Genomic DNA, 19,266 nt, shown 5'->3' with positions numbered 1-19,266 from the left:
ACATGTACTATCTGGTGAACACCAAGGCACAGCTCATAGAAACTCTGCCTGGGACCCTCCAGAGATTGTAAAGTAGCTGAGACATGATAGACTCGAAAGAACACCTCACTTCATGAACCTCTCATACTACCCCAGCACAGCAGCTCCAGTGGAAGCACTGCCAAATGCCTAACTTGCACACCCTCTCCTTCAGGTTATCATGCTCTTCGGTTAGTGGAAACACATTTCTGAGGCTGGGATGATAAGTCTGAACAGAGACCTTAACACACAACTGCTGCACTTTTCCCTTTGGGGATCAACCATCTTCTATAAGCACTTAAACTGTAAAACATTTCAATAAAAGAACACTGGGCCTCAAAAAACGTTAATAGAATTCAACTTTTAAAATAAAAATAATAAAGACAACAACAACAACCAAATCTTTCTCATTCACCTTGTTACATCCATATGGTCAAAAAACAAAGCACCTCTATCGTAATTACATCTGTTACAACAGGTTGTATTAGCTCTTAGGCTGCCCATACAAAACAGTTTACCAGCTCTACAGTATTTACAGTTGGTACAAGTAAGGGCAATTTCCATTAAACTGTCTATACTCAGCTTGACTGTGCTGTTAAAGGTGAAGTACCATAATTTATATATTGGCTGTGATATGGTTAAAAACAGTACAAATGGCAAAAAGATCTACACTGCAGTCATCTGATATTGTTGGATTTATTTTCTCTTATGAAAGAAAGTTTTCATGGCTTTTTATTGTTAGAAGATGTAATCAAGATGGTCACTCTTGATTGAAGAGAATTAATCATGTAGGTTGAGGAGGAACCACATTTGCAGATCGTAAATTAGGTGAAAATGATCCATATTTATTTATTTTCATTTCTTCTCCTCTGGGCAAAAATCCCTGCTTCATTATCTGGAGCAACTGGCAATTTCAAAATACAGTCCTCACAAATTACAAATATAGCTTTGCTCCTCAGATCTCGAGCCAATAACAGCTACGAGAAAGAAAAAACAAATAAATCCTTGCCCCCGCTCACCCTTTCACCACCTTCACTATTCTGTTCCTCTCAGAAAAACTTGAGAGAACTGGCGAGCTTTGCAGTATGCCAGAGAAGTCGATGTGCATGGGCTAGTTTAGATCAAAGGGAGAAATGCCTACTAAAGTGCCAAGAGCTCCTTCACTGCTATACCAAAAAAGTGCCAGCTCACCTTTCCTGCTGGGTGAAATATTGTGGAAGGAGATGAGATGCTCTCTAACATGGGCAGGTCTGGGTCATTAGATATATTATGGAGCAAAAGAATAAATGAATTTCAGTTCCTTTTGGAAATACCTCATTCTGGTGCACAAAGGCAATATGCTCACTGGGCAATAGAGAACATGTGCCAAATTCAGCCCTTCAGATATCAGTTTCTGAGCTGGCTTGACAGGTGGTTCCAAAAGAAGTACATCACAGTAACATATTTCTCATGATGACCAAGGCTTGTTGTTTCCTTCACTTTGGTAACTCAGTATGCAGGCCCTTCTACAGCTCCCTTTAACCTTCATTCTTGAGCCAGATGCTAATCAAGGAGGTTCCTAAAAAAAAAATCTAGAAAAAACATTCTAGCCACCCAAGTTTCTTGACCATACGAGGGCCAAAGTAGCCACCTCCTCTTCACTTGCTCTCTCTGCAAGTGCTACTGATTCTTTTTGTACTTTTTTATGGCTGTGAAAATGAAAGAAGACTTTAGGTAGCCATCTGGGTTCTTTTATCATTCCTGGGAGCACATCCACCATATCCTTTCCAATCAAGAATGCCCACAGGATGACATCAATGATCCACTTGCCCAGTTTTATCTCACACAGTGGCTACTGCAGAATTTGCTCAAGGAGAGCACATGGAACAAGATACTGAAGTCCAATCTTCGTTCTCACCCTGCATCATGCTTTTAGATTATGGATATCATCAGGAACACTCCTGCCTATTGCCAAAAGTATCCGATTTGCACCTTTTATCCATTAATTTGTCTAATTTGCTTTGAAGTTCTTCATATGCTGCAAGTGTCTTAAGACTTTACACTTTCTTGCAACAGCAAGTTGCAAAGGTTTATCACAAGCTTTGAGGGCATACAGTTTTTAAAATCCACTTTAAATTATCTCCTATCAGTTTCAATCCACGTCCCCAGTCTGCTATTACAGGATTTGGTAAATAAGTTTAGCACTCATGTTTTGCATTGCTTTTGATATGGTAAAGCAAGCCCATCTCTATTCAGCCTTCTCTCCAAACTGAAGTGAGCTTGCTGTTACACACCCTTAATAACTTTCAGTGTACTTACTCCTAGCTTGTTGTTTAAAATCTTCTTTTCCTCTTCAAACTATGCTTTTCATGAGATGTGGAGACCATCAAGAATACATGCAGTAATCAAGATGTGGGGCATAAAAGACTTCCTACAGTGAGAAAATTGTTCTCAGTACCCATTCCAATCGGGGCAGTTTTGGCTGCAGCTGAACACTGAGCCAATTGTGACAAAGAAATGATAACTCAACATGGTTTGGATTATCCTAGATCACCACGAAGTTGTTTTGGAATGCCGAAATTAAGTTCAGGCAAGTGACTAGACTAACATAACATGGGATAATGCTGTGCAGAGATAGATACTTGCTTAAGCTCTGGAATATAACTCTCTCAATGCAGTGCACAGACTCCTAGATTCTCTCAGCTAGTGTGTTTACAATTACAGTGCACTGGATAAAACAGACAGTCCAACAGTCTCTCCCACACATATGAAACCTTTTCATGTCAATACCTCTCTTTTAGGTAACCCTCACAGAATCACTAAGGATGGAAAAGATCACCTAGTCCAACCACCAAACCATCCCCACCATGCACCTCAGTGCCACATCCACATGCTTCTTGAACACCTTCAGGGATGGTGACTCTACCACCTCCCCGGGCAGCCTGTGCCACTGCCTCACCACTCCTCCAGAGTTTTTCCTAATAGCCAACCTGAGCCTCCGCAGTGCAACCTAAGGCCATTATCTTCTCCTCTACCCTCAAGATATCCAGAGCACTATATACAGGTGAACATTTGGATTATCAGTAAAGATCAGTCAGTAACAAATTCTTTCCAATTTAAAACTTGTTTTCAATCCCTGAGAAAATTTACCATTACTCCATCTGAAGGCCAATGCTGAGCTGTTATTTGACAGAAAAGAACGAGAAGTAAGAACAGCTTCCTTTTTCCCCAGCACTGTATCTTTTCCCTCCCCATGTACGCCACTGATGCACCTCAAAAAATATTTACGAGTTCTCATTCAAGTATTTCAGCTGATAAATTTAATATCACAATCCCTGGGGTAAGCAAAAAATAAAATACTGCATTGGCCTTCGCACATGTGGAGATTATATTACTTTACAATGAAACCCAGCAAGCTGCACGTTACAGCTTTTACCACAATCTCCTCGGTAGGAATGTTTCAAATACATTGCATATGTGTGAATACAATATAAGCATACTGAAATGCTTTGAACGTTGTAATACATCAGACACTTCAGGGAGAATAAAAAAATGCTTTCACCTATCCTGGCTCTTATCTGAAGCCCGCACAGTCCTTAAGCACTCCATTTGACACAGGTGTGTCCAAGCCTCACACAGTGCTGCCCACAAAACCAACCTATTTTCTAAACAACCCACTGCTTACACATGTCCCCATAACCTCGGCAAATCTGTATCTTATTCATTAATGAAGATATCTCTGTGAAAGAAAGAAAGCAGGCAGTGCTGCTCGCTCTGTGCGCTACAGCTCTGAGAAAAACAGATTAAAGCAGCCACAGCTGTACAACAAAGCCCTTTGCTTCATGCACTCACATTTCTACACGCTGTAAAAACCTAAACATCTGACTCATTTGGATTTTACAAGGCTATCACGCTGGAAAATATGCATAAAAATCGACAGCATTCAAAGGCGCTGAGGAGTTCCACGCCACGTTTGTTTCCCCCGCAGCCGGCTCTCGGGATCACCGCAGCACCTGCTGCCGTAACTCTGCGGGAGCCAGCAGCGCACCGCGCCGCCCGCCGCCGCGTAGCCGCGACAACAGCGCCCCCTTGTGACCGCGTGGCGGCCGCCTGAGGGTTGAGCGCGGCCCGGCGGGGCCGGTCCCGGCTGGAGCCCACCGGTAGCACCCTGCGGGCAGGGCACTCAAACAGCTCCAGCTCAGGGACGTTATACAGCCCTGTATACATAGGTTATTCAGAGGTGAGAAATGACCAAAATAAATAAATAGCCATCCTGAAAACTTTATTCTTCCGAAATCGAGTATCTGTTGTAGCTTCCCGTGCTTAAAGCGAAGTTTTGCTATCTGTGAACACCTATTTCTGTCGGGACGAGGCACAGGCAAGATGGTGCACCCAGGAAATAAAAACACACATCGTGAGCATTTCTGAGTGACTCATCTGCCTCTGATTAGAAGCCCAGCAGCAGAAGTGGAATCCACATCACTGTTTTTAACACAAAAATACAGGTGGTTTTATTTTTTCTTTCTTCACGGCATAGTTCGGGATCACTCAGGGTCTGTTTTCTCTTTGAACTAAAAGAACTGTAGAAACAGCAGCATGTGCCTATTGTCACAAGGAATCATAGAATCACAGAATTGCTCAGGTTGGAAAAGACCTTTAAGATCATGGAGTCCAACCACGACCTAACCATACTACCCCAACAACCCTCCACTAAGTCATGTCCCTGAGCACCACATCCAAATGGCTTTTAAACACATGTAGGGATGGTGACTCAACCACCTCTCTGGGGAGCCTATTCCAGTTTTTCAACAACCCTTTCTGTAAAGAAGTTTTTTTTTTTCTGATATCCAACCTAAACTTACCCTGATGTAACTTAAGGCCATTTCCCCCCGTCCTGTCACCTGTCACCAATGAGAAGAGACCAACCCCACTCTCACTGTAAGCACCTTTCAGATATTGGAATAAAGCAATAAAGTCTCCCCTTTGCCTCCTTTTTCCCCAGACTGAACAGCCCCAGTTCCTTCAGTCACTCTGTACATGCCCCAAGAGCCAACCTTCTGCTTGCTTTGAGCTTGGTAATCTGCCTATGACAATTTTTATCCTTCCACCAACTCTTCCCTTCCATGATAGTTTGCCTCTCTATGGGCCAGTGCAAGAAAACAGAGAAAAGCATTTTGCTATTAATTTTGTGGATGATTACTGTTTGGAAAGGAATGGTGAAACTGTGGCCTCTTCAGGTTCAAATCCAGATGTCGGATAGGGAAAATCTAAATGCTTGGACACATGTCTCACTGACTCAGCCTCTTGCTATTCCTGTTCTGACCTTACCTGCTAATTATGTTCACCAGCCTTAGTAATTATCCATCACTTTCTGTTTCCCACAAATCCACCCCTCTCTCTTCACACATCTTCTGAAACTGCTCCTTCTCTCCCCCTGCTTTCCAATTACACATCAAGTTTGTGGAAAAAAAAACAAAAAAAAACCAAAAAAAAACACTTAAAAATCTTTTCACTGGGAAGTCTAAGTTAATGGAGTTGAAAAAAATAAAAAGTCCCCATCACTTTATTCCCAAGAAGTCTCAGAAACATCTTTGCTACTTTAATTGAAAAGTAAAAATATCAGTTAAAAAATAAAAATATCTGAAAAATTTCAGGCCATGGGAAATAAACTTAACAAAACTCACACATATAAGTGGAATCTTATGGGAAAACATAGTTAACAAGTTTTATATTTACAACACTATTAGCTCAGCCAATTACCATGTTATGGATTTTATCATATGATTGACAGTCACACAAAAGGCTCAATTCCATCACTATTTCTTGCCTGCAGGACATTCTGGCTACAAGCTTTCTTGTCTTCTGAATACATGCAAAGACACTTCACTCATCAGCTCCTAACAGTATTTTTAGGGGCATTTTCACATAGTCGCAAGCAGAAGAGAGACATATTTTAATTAACTTCCAAATTAAAGCTTTTAACATACGTTAAAATGTAATGGAAATTGCTACCCTTAAGGTATAACTTACCGGGACGAAAGCATAGGTGCTTTCCACAACAGTCAAGATAACCTTTAGTAGTCTAGGAAACGTCTGACTAAATTATGTACGCAATTTCCTTTCCTGTTTACAGCTTTTATGGTTTTGACCAATGCTTATTAGTTTGCAGTAAGGTCAAAAGAAAACAAAAGAAACGCTATAGTCTAAACACACAAAGCATTTAGTATTGTAACTACACTGTCCATCCTCTGAGAGCATTTCTGTAATGAGCTGCTTTATGTCTTGTGGTTTTCTGTGTATTTTCCTTTTTTGGAGAGGGAGGAATAAACACACTGTAGTTGAAAGTGATCAGCACACGTGGTTAATCACCTGTGAAGAAATTGCCCTTCTCATAAGGTACTGTTGTGCAGCACCAGAAAGTCTGGGTGTAGGTTGCATCAGCATGATATTTTCCTGAAAGCACCAGTGATTTAAAACACAAAAAGGAGAGGACTAATTTCTTTGCTTACTAGTTGAGCAGAATCTTTTATCCCTTTTGTTACCAGTTTTAAGTGGGAAAATAAGAAGCTATGGCTGTTCAGATTGCTGATCTAAATCCAATTCTCATTTAAATGCTCCATTTGAAAACAAATTTGCATTCTTTACTGAAAAAAATAACAGTAGGGGGGTTTTTTCTTTCTTCTATTTTTTCTGTAGACTCATATTTGGTGATGACTTTTCCTAACCAAGATTAAAGCACAATCAGACTAACGTGAGGTTCTCTACACTCTCTTGCCCAAATTTTATTAGTTCAAAAGACATCTGAAGTTCCCAGAACACATTAGCTAGCCCAAATGAAACTGATGTGATGACTTACCACCAACTAAACATATGGTAACATCAGAATTGTACAACTAGCATGTGAGTAACCACAAGCTGGAAAGGAAACATTTTCCAGCTCGCTGCAGAACAGAATGTTTAGTCTTCTTATGCACTTGTTATCAGAAATTATTTTCAATTCTTGTATTATGCATCACCACCCAGAATTTTTTTGCAAATATAGATATTAGGAAGTATTACTTTTCAGAAAGGGTGGTCAGGCACTGGAATGGACTGCCCAGGGAGGTGGTGGAGTCACCGAGCCTGGGGGTGTTCAAGGAAAGGCTGGATGTTGTGTTGAGGGACATGGTTTAGTGGGAGCTACTGGGAATAGGTGAACAGTTGGACTGGATTGTCGGAAACGGCGGGAGAAAAGATACGACCAAGGGCTTGATCAAGCTTTCTCACCTTTAATCAAAAGGCACCGTTATTTATTACAGCATATAATGAGGCTAATACATATTGCAAAAGGCGAGCTCCTGATTGGTCGGCGCATGGGTAGCCGATTCAACAGCAGCAGCATTCCTGCGGCCAGCACCCCCAGATCTGCATCCTGTTATTGCTTCGTGTTGATTCCTCATAATCCTGCAAGGGCACGCCGTCCTTGATGATGATAGGTCAGCAGGCTCGTGTTTAGGCCTAGTTATTTCAGTCTTGTCAGCGGGGTTGTGTCAACATGACCCTTTTCTGCAAGCCAGCTTTCAGCAATGCTCTCCACACTGGATGATCTTTTAGGTCTTCTCCAACCTTGGTGATTCTATGATTCTATGATTCTATGATATGTGCTACCCTGAAAGAACTGCCATTCCTGGGGCATTGCTTACCTCCTTTCACAAGAGGTGTCTTGTGAAGAACCTACAAGTTGAGAACTACCTGCCTGCAGATGCAGTTCCAAGGGAATGCAGGATCCTGCACAGTAAGCGGGAAGGTGCATCTCCCTTTGTGAAGCCAGGGAGCACACACTAAGCAAATGAAGAGAATGGGAACAGCCAGGCCTGGATGTTCCCAACAGGAACTTATTCACTCACAATACACTCCTCAGTGAAATACTCCTCCACAATTGTATACAAATCTTTTTGGAATCTCTGTACAAGTGGTTATTAAGCATACTGCTATCTTTTGATAGTCTGGGAGAACAGATTGAGACAGACCAATTAACCAGTGAACATAAATGCGCCTTAGGTAGCACTCTCCATTTCTGAAAAGGTTTAGCACTAACCATGCCTTTTCGTAACATCTTAAGAACAGAAGCCCGTTAAAGAAATTTGGAGGAAGGTAACAGCAAGGTAACATTGCAGATGTTTAGGAGCTTGTCCCACGTGAGGCTCAGCATATGAAAAACGTATGCTGGTCTTTGTTTGCTGGGTGGTTTTTCTTTGGACAGATTATGCAATAGGCACCCAAGAACTGCTCATTCTGAGCAACAGATAAGTGATATGATGCTATATCAAAAAAGGCCATGACAAATGCAAGACAAGCACTTCATGCATCAAACAGAAATGAATTCATGCCATGCTTGATGCCAAGAACATCAACCTGGAACTGCACAGAGGAGATTGCTCCAAAACGGTGGGATTGTACTTGAAGAATCACTCTGAAGAGATGATGTTGAACTGCAAGCCAAGTAGGAATCAATATAGAAAACTGGGGGGAAAAAAAGCATCTTATAGGCTAAACAGCCAGAAAAATGATGCTCCTGTTTGCAGTGAAAGAAAAGGATCAAGACATGTTGGTCTTAAGAAGCAATATTATGAACAGTCTTGCTGAGTTTGAAATAAACAGCTGAGATTTTGATTTGGATCACACATCCATGGAACAGAAGGGTAAAAGTCAGTGACTGCAGAAAGAAGGAATTAATTTATATATATTAAAAAGCAGCTTGCTAAATTCCATTCACATAAAGGCATTTCTCAAACGTGTGCTGACATTGTATTTTGCTACCTTGAAAGAAGTAAAGCCGAAGGGTGATACTTCAATATTGTAATATTTAATCCACTCAAATATATAGATGAAAAAGTCACCGTAGCTTGTATTGACATATACCTTTATAAATATATGTGGATATCTGAGGGTGTTTCATTTTTTTACTGTGGAGGGGGTTCTACAAAGCGTGACCTCCATTCCCTTAAACACATACCCTTAAAACTAGAATATTTCTAGTCTTCCACCCCCATCTGCCTTCGTAAACCTGTCCTTAGCATCTGCATTATGTTATCCAACACACTGGCTGCTAACAAGACAATCAGAATAAAAGGTGACTTCAGGGGCATGGTCGTTTTTTTTTTTTCTTCCCCCCCCAAACTCGGTCCTCAAAATACAAAGCTTATTTTAACAAAGATTTAAAGTCTTTCTATGTGGAAAGTATCTTAGATTCATTTCAATAGGGGAAAAAAAAAAAAAGAAAGAAAGAAAGAAGGAGGGGGAAGGCTGGGAATTAAGCATATTGGAATTGTAACTCTTTTGGAGCAACAAAACAGGAAATTTGCTTTAATAAACATTTGTCTGCACATCAGCACAAAATATATTTGTTTCATAACTTGATTGTAAAATTTTACAGGGCAGTAATTTCACAGATATGGCCTGAATGCAGATTATTTCATTGCTTTTAGAAAAGAGCATCTGATCACTTCGCACTGGTATTTCTGCAGAGTATTAAGGCACAAAAACTACTGTTTTGCTTCAAACAGTCAAACTTCTCTTACTGATACTAATCTCAATCAAGCTAGAGTGAAGACAAACATATTCCTGGTATTTACTGAGCTAGAGGGAAAACAGAAATTGTCCAATCATATAAGCAAAACACGATGTTGATTTTCCCTTGTGGATATTTTTTCAGAACTCCGCCTAGTACCTAGTAATCTTTCAGCAGCACAAAGCATCAGGTTTTGTTTGGTTTACTTAGAAGTTTGGTTTACTTACCAGGTACAAACAAAACCATAAATTCTAATTATCAGAAAAGTGTGGTTACTTTTCCTTACTAAAAGTATCCCCATTTCATGTAATACTGTATTTCTTGCACATATGTCAGTGAAAATAAATAATTTTGCTTAAATACTATGAGAAGTCTGCCTAATTCCTTTAGAATTGGAGAACAGGGGAGAAGCTTCTGCAAATCATGGTTACTCCCAAAATGGTTCTTATCAGTTCCTGTATTAAATGAGCCAGAAACTTATGGGACTGAGAGAAGGAAGCACAGTTACAGATGCTGGGAGACTCATATGCAGTGTTTCACTCCCATAATACTGTACTATCAATTACAGTAACTACGTGAAGCAATTAATGTGAATATAGGTTATTCCATCAGTGGAACCTTCATTCAAAAATAATGCTAACTCATAATAAGATTATAGATATGTGCATCATTACATAAGAGCATGTCTATCACATCATCTGTCCAACATTTTTTAAAAAGATGGTAAAATTAAACATCTGCTTGCTGACCAGTGACTGGAAGAATCTGTATTTACTTGACAGTCAAAACTGCATTGCATGTAACTACTGAGAAAGTTTGCCATTTCTTCTGTTTTTCTTCAGTTTAGGTGAGTCACACCACACTTTTTTGCTTGCCCAGCATACAGTATCTGCTTCGAAAAGCACAGTTAAAAATCCTTCTGCGATTTCAAACCTCAAACACATAATCTCCAGTGTAGAAGGCAAGACTAACATAAGACCATTCTAAGTTCCTTTGCACCACTGGATGTGAGGCCTTCAGAAAGCAGAGCATGTTGTCTGCACCAATCTTAGCACAGAAGGGCACACTAATATTCTGCTTATTTCTCATAGTTAAGGGCACTGTGTGGTTTAATACCAAACATTCTTTGTGCAGAATTGATGCTCACCAGCCATAACATTCTTAGCATTAAGTAGAACTGGCATATTCACTTCTCTCTTGGTAAAGCAGAGAAAACACTCTCCAGAGGAGCAGAGCCTACAGATACATGCACACAGCAACTTAATGCTGACAAGCTGACCCCTGGCATTTATGCTACTGAGGAACTTCTCTACACTGGGAGATCCAGTGCACAAGAACTTCTTTACAGCAAGGGTGACGGAGCACTGGAACAGGCTGCCCAGGAGGGTTGTGGAGTCTCCTCTGGAGATGTTCAAGACCTGCTTGGATGCCTACCTGTGTAACCTGGTGTAGGGAACCTGCTTTGGCAGGGGGGTTGGACTCGATGATCTCTGGAGGTCCCTTCCAACCCCTACAATTCTGTGATTCTGTGAACGAGCTGTTCTTAATCTTTTCAGTGAGGACTTGGCTTCCACTGCACATCATAAGCATAACTACTTCCTCCTTCACAATAAGATGCATGCAGTATGAGACCACTGCCATTATGCCAGACTTCAGAGGTCTCAAACAGTAAAGCGGGAATGCACACTGTTAATGGAAAGTACTGTCAAGTCCCTGACAAGAACCAGTCAAATATATTCCATCAAAGTAGGAGAGAAGGGGTATGTATGCACTTGGATGCTCTAGCAGTTTTGACCTAAGACAAAAAAAGTGTTAGTACAGGCCAGGATGACATACAGGTGCCTCTAAAAGAGTTCCACTGGTCTCAAAATACTGGGTTTGAATCCCACACAGATGACCCTGTTAATACTGCCTAAGGTCTGCATACTTCACAACCAAATAACTTTTCTTCAAAGGACTTCTCTAGCTTTTTCCTTCACACAGAAAGTAAAAATTTTGGCCTGAGAATGACCACCAGTTCAGGCAAGAATTTTAACTTATTTCCAGAGAACACATATTGCTGCTTCTACACACCAGAAGGCAAATATCTGTACATTGTTTAAACTCCCTTTGTAGTCAAGTGAAATTTACCTGAATTAGCAATTCCCTGCTATCCATGTCATTTTGTGTTTAAAAAATGAAAATGTTTGTGTCTGATTAAAACATTAACACCTGGAAAAGCTGTTTTTAGTCACGTGCTCAGCCAGGGTTTCCTTGGATCTGACCATGTAAGTATAGATCTCACTGTTTTGATGAACCTTCATCCACTACTCCAGAGGAGCTTACTGCATTGCACATTTGTTGCTCTCAGCCCAGAGAATTTGAAGGACCTCACTACTTTTTGTAGGTAAACACACTTAGACATTTAATTAAGAAAATTTCCAAACCCTGCAGCATACCAGCAAGTTAACCTGGACATTAACCCCAGTTTCAGACCCCAGTTCCCTGTGAATTAAACTATAATGGAACAGAGAGCCAAGGAAAAAGCAAACCTTAATACAATTAAGATCACTGCTACCACCATAATTCCAGACAACTTCCCCTAGCACGTACCTGGAAACATTTTAGAAATATTACAGGCACATAGGCATGGGTATACCATGCATTTTCAAAAGGGAATCAAATCCCTTGAAAGGTAGAGCTCCTAAACACAGGACAAAAGATAAACCACACTTTAAAACATGCCAATTTACAAGAAATACTTAAGCTTATTAGCCAAATCAACCTACATTTTGTGGTAGCCTTTCAATTCCATTTTGAAAGGAGTATTCTTACAAATTAATTGCTTAGAAACCTCCAGTAATCCAATGAGATAAACTGAGGATCCTATCAACAAGAGAATTCCTGTAATTTCAATGGTAATTGGTAATATACTTAGTAATATAAATTTAATAGTAGCTGTAATTTATTCACAATTAACAGACACACATTCCAGACCTTTCAGTGTACACGTGCCCAGTCCCAGTCCCATTCATGTCCTATTTAAGCAAATCCTTAGGAGTCCCGTTGGAGATGCTCCACTTTGCAGAAGATGCAACACATAGGAGATATTAAACCTGTTCAGATTTCCAAAAAGGTTTTGCTTAACAAAAAGTTTGTACCTAGCCACTATTAATGAAACCAAGACAAAGGACAACAGAGGACAAGACACTATTAAGAACTGCCTTGTCTCAGCAATGAAATCCCAACCATTTGGCTATCCTGACAGCAGTGTACACATGCACACACAATCATTAACTACATGACAGTACTATTTTTATACAGGTAATTCCACGCAGTTTGTTTCAGAACTGAGTGAAGGAAAACAGAACTAATGTCAAGTTAGTCTCCTGAATAAGATTTATTTAAAGAATTTCTGCAACATCTCAGAAGATTTGGGTAACAATTAAGGCAGTTCTCCTCATTTGCTTCAGTAGAGGGAGCCAAATTTTCATCACAGATGCAGCAGTTACTTCAGACTTTCCCAGACAAGTTACTCTGGAAATGTTGTAGAAGTGCAGGTCTACATGCTGCCAAACTAGGTGCTAGCAAAGACCATAATCAACTATCAGCATTTCTGCAATTCAGAAGCTGTATGAAGTTCCCTAAGTTGCAAACCATGGTACAAACATGGAAAGGAGCACCAAGGAATAAGAATAGCAAGGATTCCCATTACCTTCTTAAGAAACAGAACTTAAATATTATGGAACTACTCAAGACCTTTCATCCTTTGTTATCCTTTGTAATAATGAGAATCCCACCAGCACCCACCCATTAATCACACACACACACGCTCATTAGGCTCAAAGTTTATTTTTCATTTCTTGCACTTGAAGTACTCTTCGATGACATCTTTGGCCTGAGATTCCTTGCCATAATCCTGTAACACAGAATAACCCATTATAAACAAGACAACCCATTCTGAAGTTTACATCCTACTTTTAAAAGAGCTAGTATTCTGACATGATGTAACCTCAAGAGAAATCGTATCTACCAGTTGCTTTCCTTTGGTTTGCTAATAAATGACTATTTTAATATTGGACTATGCTATTTCATTTAAGCATATAACCCACTGGTGAAGGTCCAAGCAGACTTAATTTCTGCTTAAAGGAAATCAAATATATCAGTATGCAAAACAGTAACAAGTACTACAACACATGCAGAAGTCATTACTGCTTATGGTGAAGATGTAGCCATCTTTTGGGACCTCAAAGACAATAAATTTTCTTCAAGGCTCGTACTGTGGCTTTACTTTACCAGTAGTTTTAAAACATGCTCTGCAAAACATTTTCAAGTTGAGCAGAGACTATTAACTGGTGTTTTTTTTCTCTTGAGTTTATTTTCTAGTTAAAAAACTTGTCTTTAATGCTTAGTGGCAAGAGGACATAAACAAATCTCATATTGCTCATTTCCAGAATTAAAGGAGTATCATCTTACTTTGACAACCACACAACTGCAGCCCACTACTTTGCGAGGTTTCCCTTCTCTGTCGATCTTGCAGAGTCCTACCCATTCACCCAGCTTTTTGTTGTCATCAACCTGCATAAAACATTACATCACATTAGAACTGTTAATTTCTAATGTAACTATACTCAATAAAAAACTGCTGTACTCTCAGAGGTATTGGGTAACGTATGGCTGTTTTCCCCACAACTATCAGTAGAGGGAGCCAAAGTCTCATCATTGTACAGCTCTTATGTCTTTAATTTCAAGAAAACTCACATTAAGACCCTACACACACTCTATAACCACTATTTAATGAGTTAATCTAATGAGTTCTGTTTCTTCAAATACAGTACAAAAATAGACTTCAACTTTAAACTTAAAATACATCTTTAACCATTCCATGGCTTTTATGCTGGTCACCTAAGAATCACATTAAACTGAAAAGTCACTGCTGCTGTCAGAAATTTTGCTTTCATAAACTATATACAGAATTACAGTACAGTGTCTCAAAAGTTCACCTTTTTATTCTCTGAAACAAGCAGATCAGCTCACAAGTATGGTAACTTCCAGACTTGTGTATGAGGTTCTGACACTCACCTTTATCAGGTTGATCTGGTGTTCTGCACAAAGTGCTTCAACTAGCTTTACGTACATGGGCTCATCACAGTTTGAAGCCAGGACACAAAGATGGGCTTGGCGCCTTAAAAGAAGAAATGGAAAACATAACCTCAAATGCTGACCAAGCCTTCTTAATAACCAAAACCATGACAAGCAAGATTCAGCACATTCATGTGTAGACAAGCCACTTTATTTCTGGTCTTTTTAAACCACTTTTGAATTATAAAATACACTTTTCATATGATCTACTACTATCTCCTGCTTCTCAAACACAACACAGCTCTTATGCATTGTTTTATTATGTGATTCTATACAACTTCAGAAGCTTCTAGAAACACCATTATATTAATTCTTAGACCCTAGAAAAAGGTGTAATGACTAAACACCAAGTCCCATACACAACTAGCATCTTTATTAGACACTAAAGCAACAAAATTACAAGTTGCTTTTTGCCCTCTACCTCAGATTACAGTCATTCAACATTAGGATTGTAATTACAAAAGCTTGAATTTCTATGCCAGGTTTTTAAAAGCTCTTCAGAACAATCTTTTCTACTTACGTCCAAAGAAGCTGTTATGACAGGGCCCCAATTCTAATTACGATCTTTGTATACTGCAGTACAATGTTAAGAATATCAAAGGGATACCTGACAACAAAGAGAGCCGTATAGGTCTTCTATGCTTAACTCAATGTAATGTGACCACTGCAAACAAATCTTATGTTACAGCCTTCTCCATCATGAGCACCACTAGAACATTTCAGAAGTTTCCAAGCAAGAACCATTTGACACAAATGCACCCAAGCCTTGTATAAATATTATCCTTTTAATGCACATTACGTAAATTTTTATCTTAACTCAAAAGACTTCTTGCCATCTAGTTCTCAGTCAATTACACTTCTCCCTTTTCTTATTCAGTACTGTTTTAGAGCTTTTTGCATACAGGTTTGTCAGACCACAGTTCTCACTCAAAAGGAGTGAAGGGGTATCCGACAATTTGTGAAGTCATCACTCAAACACTGTAGCTTTACACTTAAATGTTATTTAAAGGCTGATACTAGAAGCTTGTATCTATGCACATATACCAGAAATAGTACCTGCATACCTGCATATTACATTTAGCACATGTGTAACAAATTTAATACTATTTTGATATAGTACCAAGTCAGTTATTTACAGCCATATCAAAAAGGTGAAGCTAGCCAGAAAAAGGCAAGCTCTTTTTGTAAAATAATTAAATCAAGTTTTCCAGTTTAAATCTGACATACATATTAGCCTTCTCAATTCTAATTCTTAACAAGCTTTGGGAGTCCCATCCTCTCTTAAAATGCAAGGTTAAAAAGAACCCAGACTGGATGTGGCTCTGGGCAGCCTGGCCTAGTGGCTGGTGATCCTGCCTTTGGTAGGGGGGTTGAAACTAGATCTTTGAGGTCCTTTTCAAACCAGGCCATTCTATGAGTCTATGAAGGTTTGTGAGCTTGAGGTGGCAACCAATGCCATTCCACCTTAATGTGCTTAATATACTTTTTCACAATATTCCTCACTCCATATTACTATTCACAAATAAAAGAAACACAACACTTACTTGTCCAAGGCTTTGGCTGCTTCACGAATACCACGAGCGAGGCCATCATGGATAAGTGCGGTCTTCAGCACTTCTTGGAGGGCGGTGTTAACATCCATTACACCTCCAGCAGTAATGCTAAACAGAAAGCAGACATCATTGCTTTGCCCATGCCAGCATCTTCACAATCATAAGCAGAAACTTCCCATTCACCTGCAAGCACCCAACTGCTAAAAACTACAGGAAAAAAAAAGCAAATGAAAGAGCAAAACCACAGCAGCAATTGAAAAAAAGTAGCAGTTAAAAGGAACCTGAATACGTTTTAAACCTTATTGGTGAACCAGCCAGCTGTGGACTCCCCATGATCCCTCACAAAAGGGCCGGTCGCAAACCCAGCCATGCCATCAGCGCACCTCACCCCGCCTATAGGGGGCAGGTAGCGGTGGTGGCAGCACGGCGCGGCCTGCCCGGCCCGAGACGTCAGACCCGACCCGACGCGGGGCACCCAAGCACGGCGCTGCGTCCAGCAGCGACCCGCCACCTCCGCCCTCCACCCCGCCAGCCGCCGCCCCGCTCACCCTTCCTCGGCCATGGCCCTCTCGGTGGGTGCCGCTCCCGCCCGGCTTCCTGCTGCAAATACAGAGACAGACCGCCCCGGTAAGTGCCGGCGGCCGCCCCGATATCCCCGCCCAGCGCCCCCCCGCCGCGATGGCCCGCCGGCCGGAGGGATTCTGCCCGGCAGGCCCCACCGCCGCCATGGCCGCTCACCCCGCTGCCGCCGCGAGCCGCAAGCGAAAGAGGGGGCGGGCCTTCCGCCTCGCGTTCAAATACAGTGCGAGGACCCCGCCGCCAGCCGGTGCGGAGGCTGTCCGGCGCGATGCCTGATGCGCTTCTGTCGACCCGCGGGGGTTGGCGGCGCGGAGGGGAAGAATGGGGGAAAATAAAGCCTGCAAACAAACGAACCTTACTTCAGATTCTGCTGTCTTTAAGCAGTGGTCACCGCACTACGCTGCGACTCAGAAGCCTGAATTCCTGTCGGGCGCTCCTTGCTTGCTCCCTCCTGGTCCCTGAGGTGGGATCCTCAATCTCTCCTGTGCCAGACCTGGCAACGTGAGAGTGGCTGAAAACACACAGTAATGAAAATAGGCAACAGATACTGGTCACCATGGTCTGTGGCTGATGTAATTGAGGGCATTTGTCACCAGTGTTGCCAGCCACCTTTTGTGCAAAGCCCTTTGATCTCCTACCTTCGTGCAGCATGGTGTGGGCCAAATGCGGGCAGTGAGGAGATGCGCAATGATGTGAGTGCCAGAGAGGCAATGAATGGTTTTAGAAATTAGAGTGTATAATTTAGATATTAGGAAAAATTTTGTCTCTGACAGAGCGGTGAGGCATTGGCACAGGCTGCACAGGTGGGTGGTGGGGTTGCTGTCCCTGGAGGTGATCAGGAGCCGTGTGGACGTGGCACTGAGGGACATAGTTAGTAAGCATGGTGGGCAGGGGTTGGCAGTTGGACTAGGTGATCTTAGTGGTCTTATCCAACCATAGTGATTCTGTGATTTACTTTATACTGCTCAGACCCAGAAAGCACACAAACACAGACTATAGTGCCCACCTTGTGCCTCTCTCCAGGCAGAGTTTCCTATATCCATCTATATTGCTTAATCTTTCTGTTCTTGAAAAGCCCCAAACATGCCAAATCTATAGAGAAATTTCTGTGTCGAGTGGAACAATAAACCATTCTCATTCTCAAGATCATCTGAGGATAACACAATCGTATCTCATTGCATAAGTGCAACATATTTTCTCTCTGGGAGGTGGAAGTATGCACATCTGAAAGATCTGTCATAATTGTGGTGAAATTATAGACTAGTATTCTGAGAGCAGAATATGCAAGAATAGTCTTCCTAGAACAGTTGCAAGACAACAAACCTGTGCTAAGAGTTACCTATATGTAAATAGGATATTTTCATTGGCACTGAACTCTGTGTTGAAATGTTGGTATAGCACAGTAGCTATTTGTATTTATATGTAATTACTACTTTTATTATTATTTATTGTATATATATAATTTATATATATAATGTATTTTTATATAATATATATTATATATAATAATATATATTATTATAATAATATTATTATAATTATTACAGTTTGAAAGTCCACTCACTGCACAATGTGCTAATGTGAACTTAGTGCTCACGTGAGCGCCCTTTACACACTGTTAGCACTGCCCCACCTGTTGTACCATCCTGCCCAGTTTCCTAAAAGGAGTATTGAGTTTACTAACCTATGTATTTGTTCTTGATCTGGAGTTATGATGACCATTTAACACCCTGCCTCTTAAGTGCTGGCATACAACCAGGAGGAATTATACATTTCAACCACGGATTACAGTTCTGTACTCATCAGCACCATGCTAACTACATAAGTGCACCACAGTTCTTTCTGGAGTTCTCCAGAGGCAAAGGATCTTCTGTTCAACTGGTGACCAATCGCAGAAAGAATGCATGGCAGAGCAGAAAATTCTGGAATTACAATAGTGCAAAGAAAGTGTTTCTAGTCCACATAGGGTTGAATGTGTGAGGTAACAAGTGGAGTGCTAGAAAACAAATATACAGTGGAAGAGCCTGTCAGTGTGCTCTATTGGGTTGAGGTGGTGTCCGTGCCAGCAGTGGCCCAATGTGCCACTGAACAGCCAGCCCAACAGAGGAACTTAGTCCTCCTGAGATTTGCTTGCATTATAGACCATATAACAACTGTCTGTAAACCTGCATGTGTGGAGAGGAAGAATATGCACAAGATGCTGTGACAGGATGTTCAGGAATTTGGGTTCTCTCCAGCTAACTGTTCTGGACAACCCAGTTGGACTCACAATCTCACTGCATATATTTAAAATTTTTCCATCCTCTCTGTTAAATTCCTTGACACCTCCTGCTGTTCTCCCTGATTATTGTGGCAGCTTTCCTCTTTTTACCATGTGTGATCTAAACAGCAATAGAACCTGGGGGGCTTTTTTAAAAGAGCAGTACTGCAATAAGAATATAACAGCTTGCTGTATCTCATGTCTTT

At 41.0% G+C, this 19,266-nt stretch overlaps 1 protein-coding gene and 4 non-coding genes across 5 annotated transcripts; all 5 read right to left on the bottom strand.

The window, feature by feature from the left end:
* Positions 1–12,945: 12,945 nt before the first annotated feature.
* On the bottom strand, positions 12,946–13,030 carry LOC122174940. The gene has a single exon (XR_006177283.1). It is a non-coding gene; the product is annotated as a small nucleolar RNA SNORD100 (small nucleolar RNA).
* A 332-nt stretch (positions 13,031–13,362) lies between these two features.
* Positions 13,363–17,000, bottom strand: RPS12 (ribosomal protein S12). The gene is made up of 6 exons (XM_042895230.1): positions 16,960–17,000; positions 16,770–16,821; positions 16,213–16,329; positions 14,609–14,711; positions 14,003–14,104; positions 13,363–13,445 (listed from the first exon to the last, which is right to left on the bottom strand). The coding sequence occupies exons 2-6, from the start codon at positions 16,781–16,783 to the stop codon at positions 13,383–13,385; spliced, it is 399 nt and encodes a 132-aa protein (XP_042751164.1). The 5' UTR covers positions 16,784–16,821; positions 16,960–17,000; the 3' UTR covers positions 13,363–13,382.
* On the bottom strand, positions 13,751–13,885 carry LOC122174939. The gene has a single exon (XR_006177282.1). It is a non-coding gene; the product is annotated as a small nucleolar RNA SNORA33 (small nucleolar RNA).
* On the bottom strand, positions 14,171–14,257 carry LOC122174941. The gene has a single exon (XR_006177284.1). It is a non-coding gene; the product is annotated as a small nucleolar RNA SNORD100 (small nucleolar RNA).
* LOC122174929 lies at positions 15,573–15,645 on the bottom strand. Its single transcript, XR_006177272.1, has one exon. It is a non-coding gene; the product is annotated as a small nucleolar RNA SNORD101 (small nucleolar RNA).
* Positions 17,001–19,266: the final 2,266 nt, after the last annotated feature.

Source organism: Lagopus leucura, unplaced genomic scaffold (assembly GCF_019238085.1).
Source record: "Lagopus leucura isolate 7727_CA_CO unplaced genomic scaffold, USGS_WTPT01 Super-Scaffold_73, whole genome shotgun sequence".
NCBI lineage: Eukaryota > Metazoa > Chordata > Aves > Galliformes > Phasianidae > Lagopus > Lagopus leucura.
Note: the sequence above shows the minus strand (reverse complement) of the source record. Positions and strands in the feature narration are given on the sequence as shown.

What these genes read in the sequence shown, in the direction of transcription:
- RPS12 (XM_042895230.1), bottom strand. An exon ending in GCAGCCAAAGCCTTGGACAA is followed by an intron (nt 14,712 to 16,212) that starts GTAAGTGTTGTG and finishes TCTTCTTTTAAG; the next exon opens with GCGCCAAGCCCATCTTTGTG. An exon ending in GCAGTTGTGTGGTTGTCAAA is followed by an intron (nt 13,446 to 14,002) that starts GTAAGATGATAC and finishes TCTGTGTTACAG; the next exon opens with GATTATGGCAAGGAATCTCA.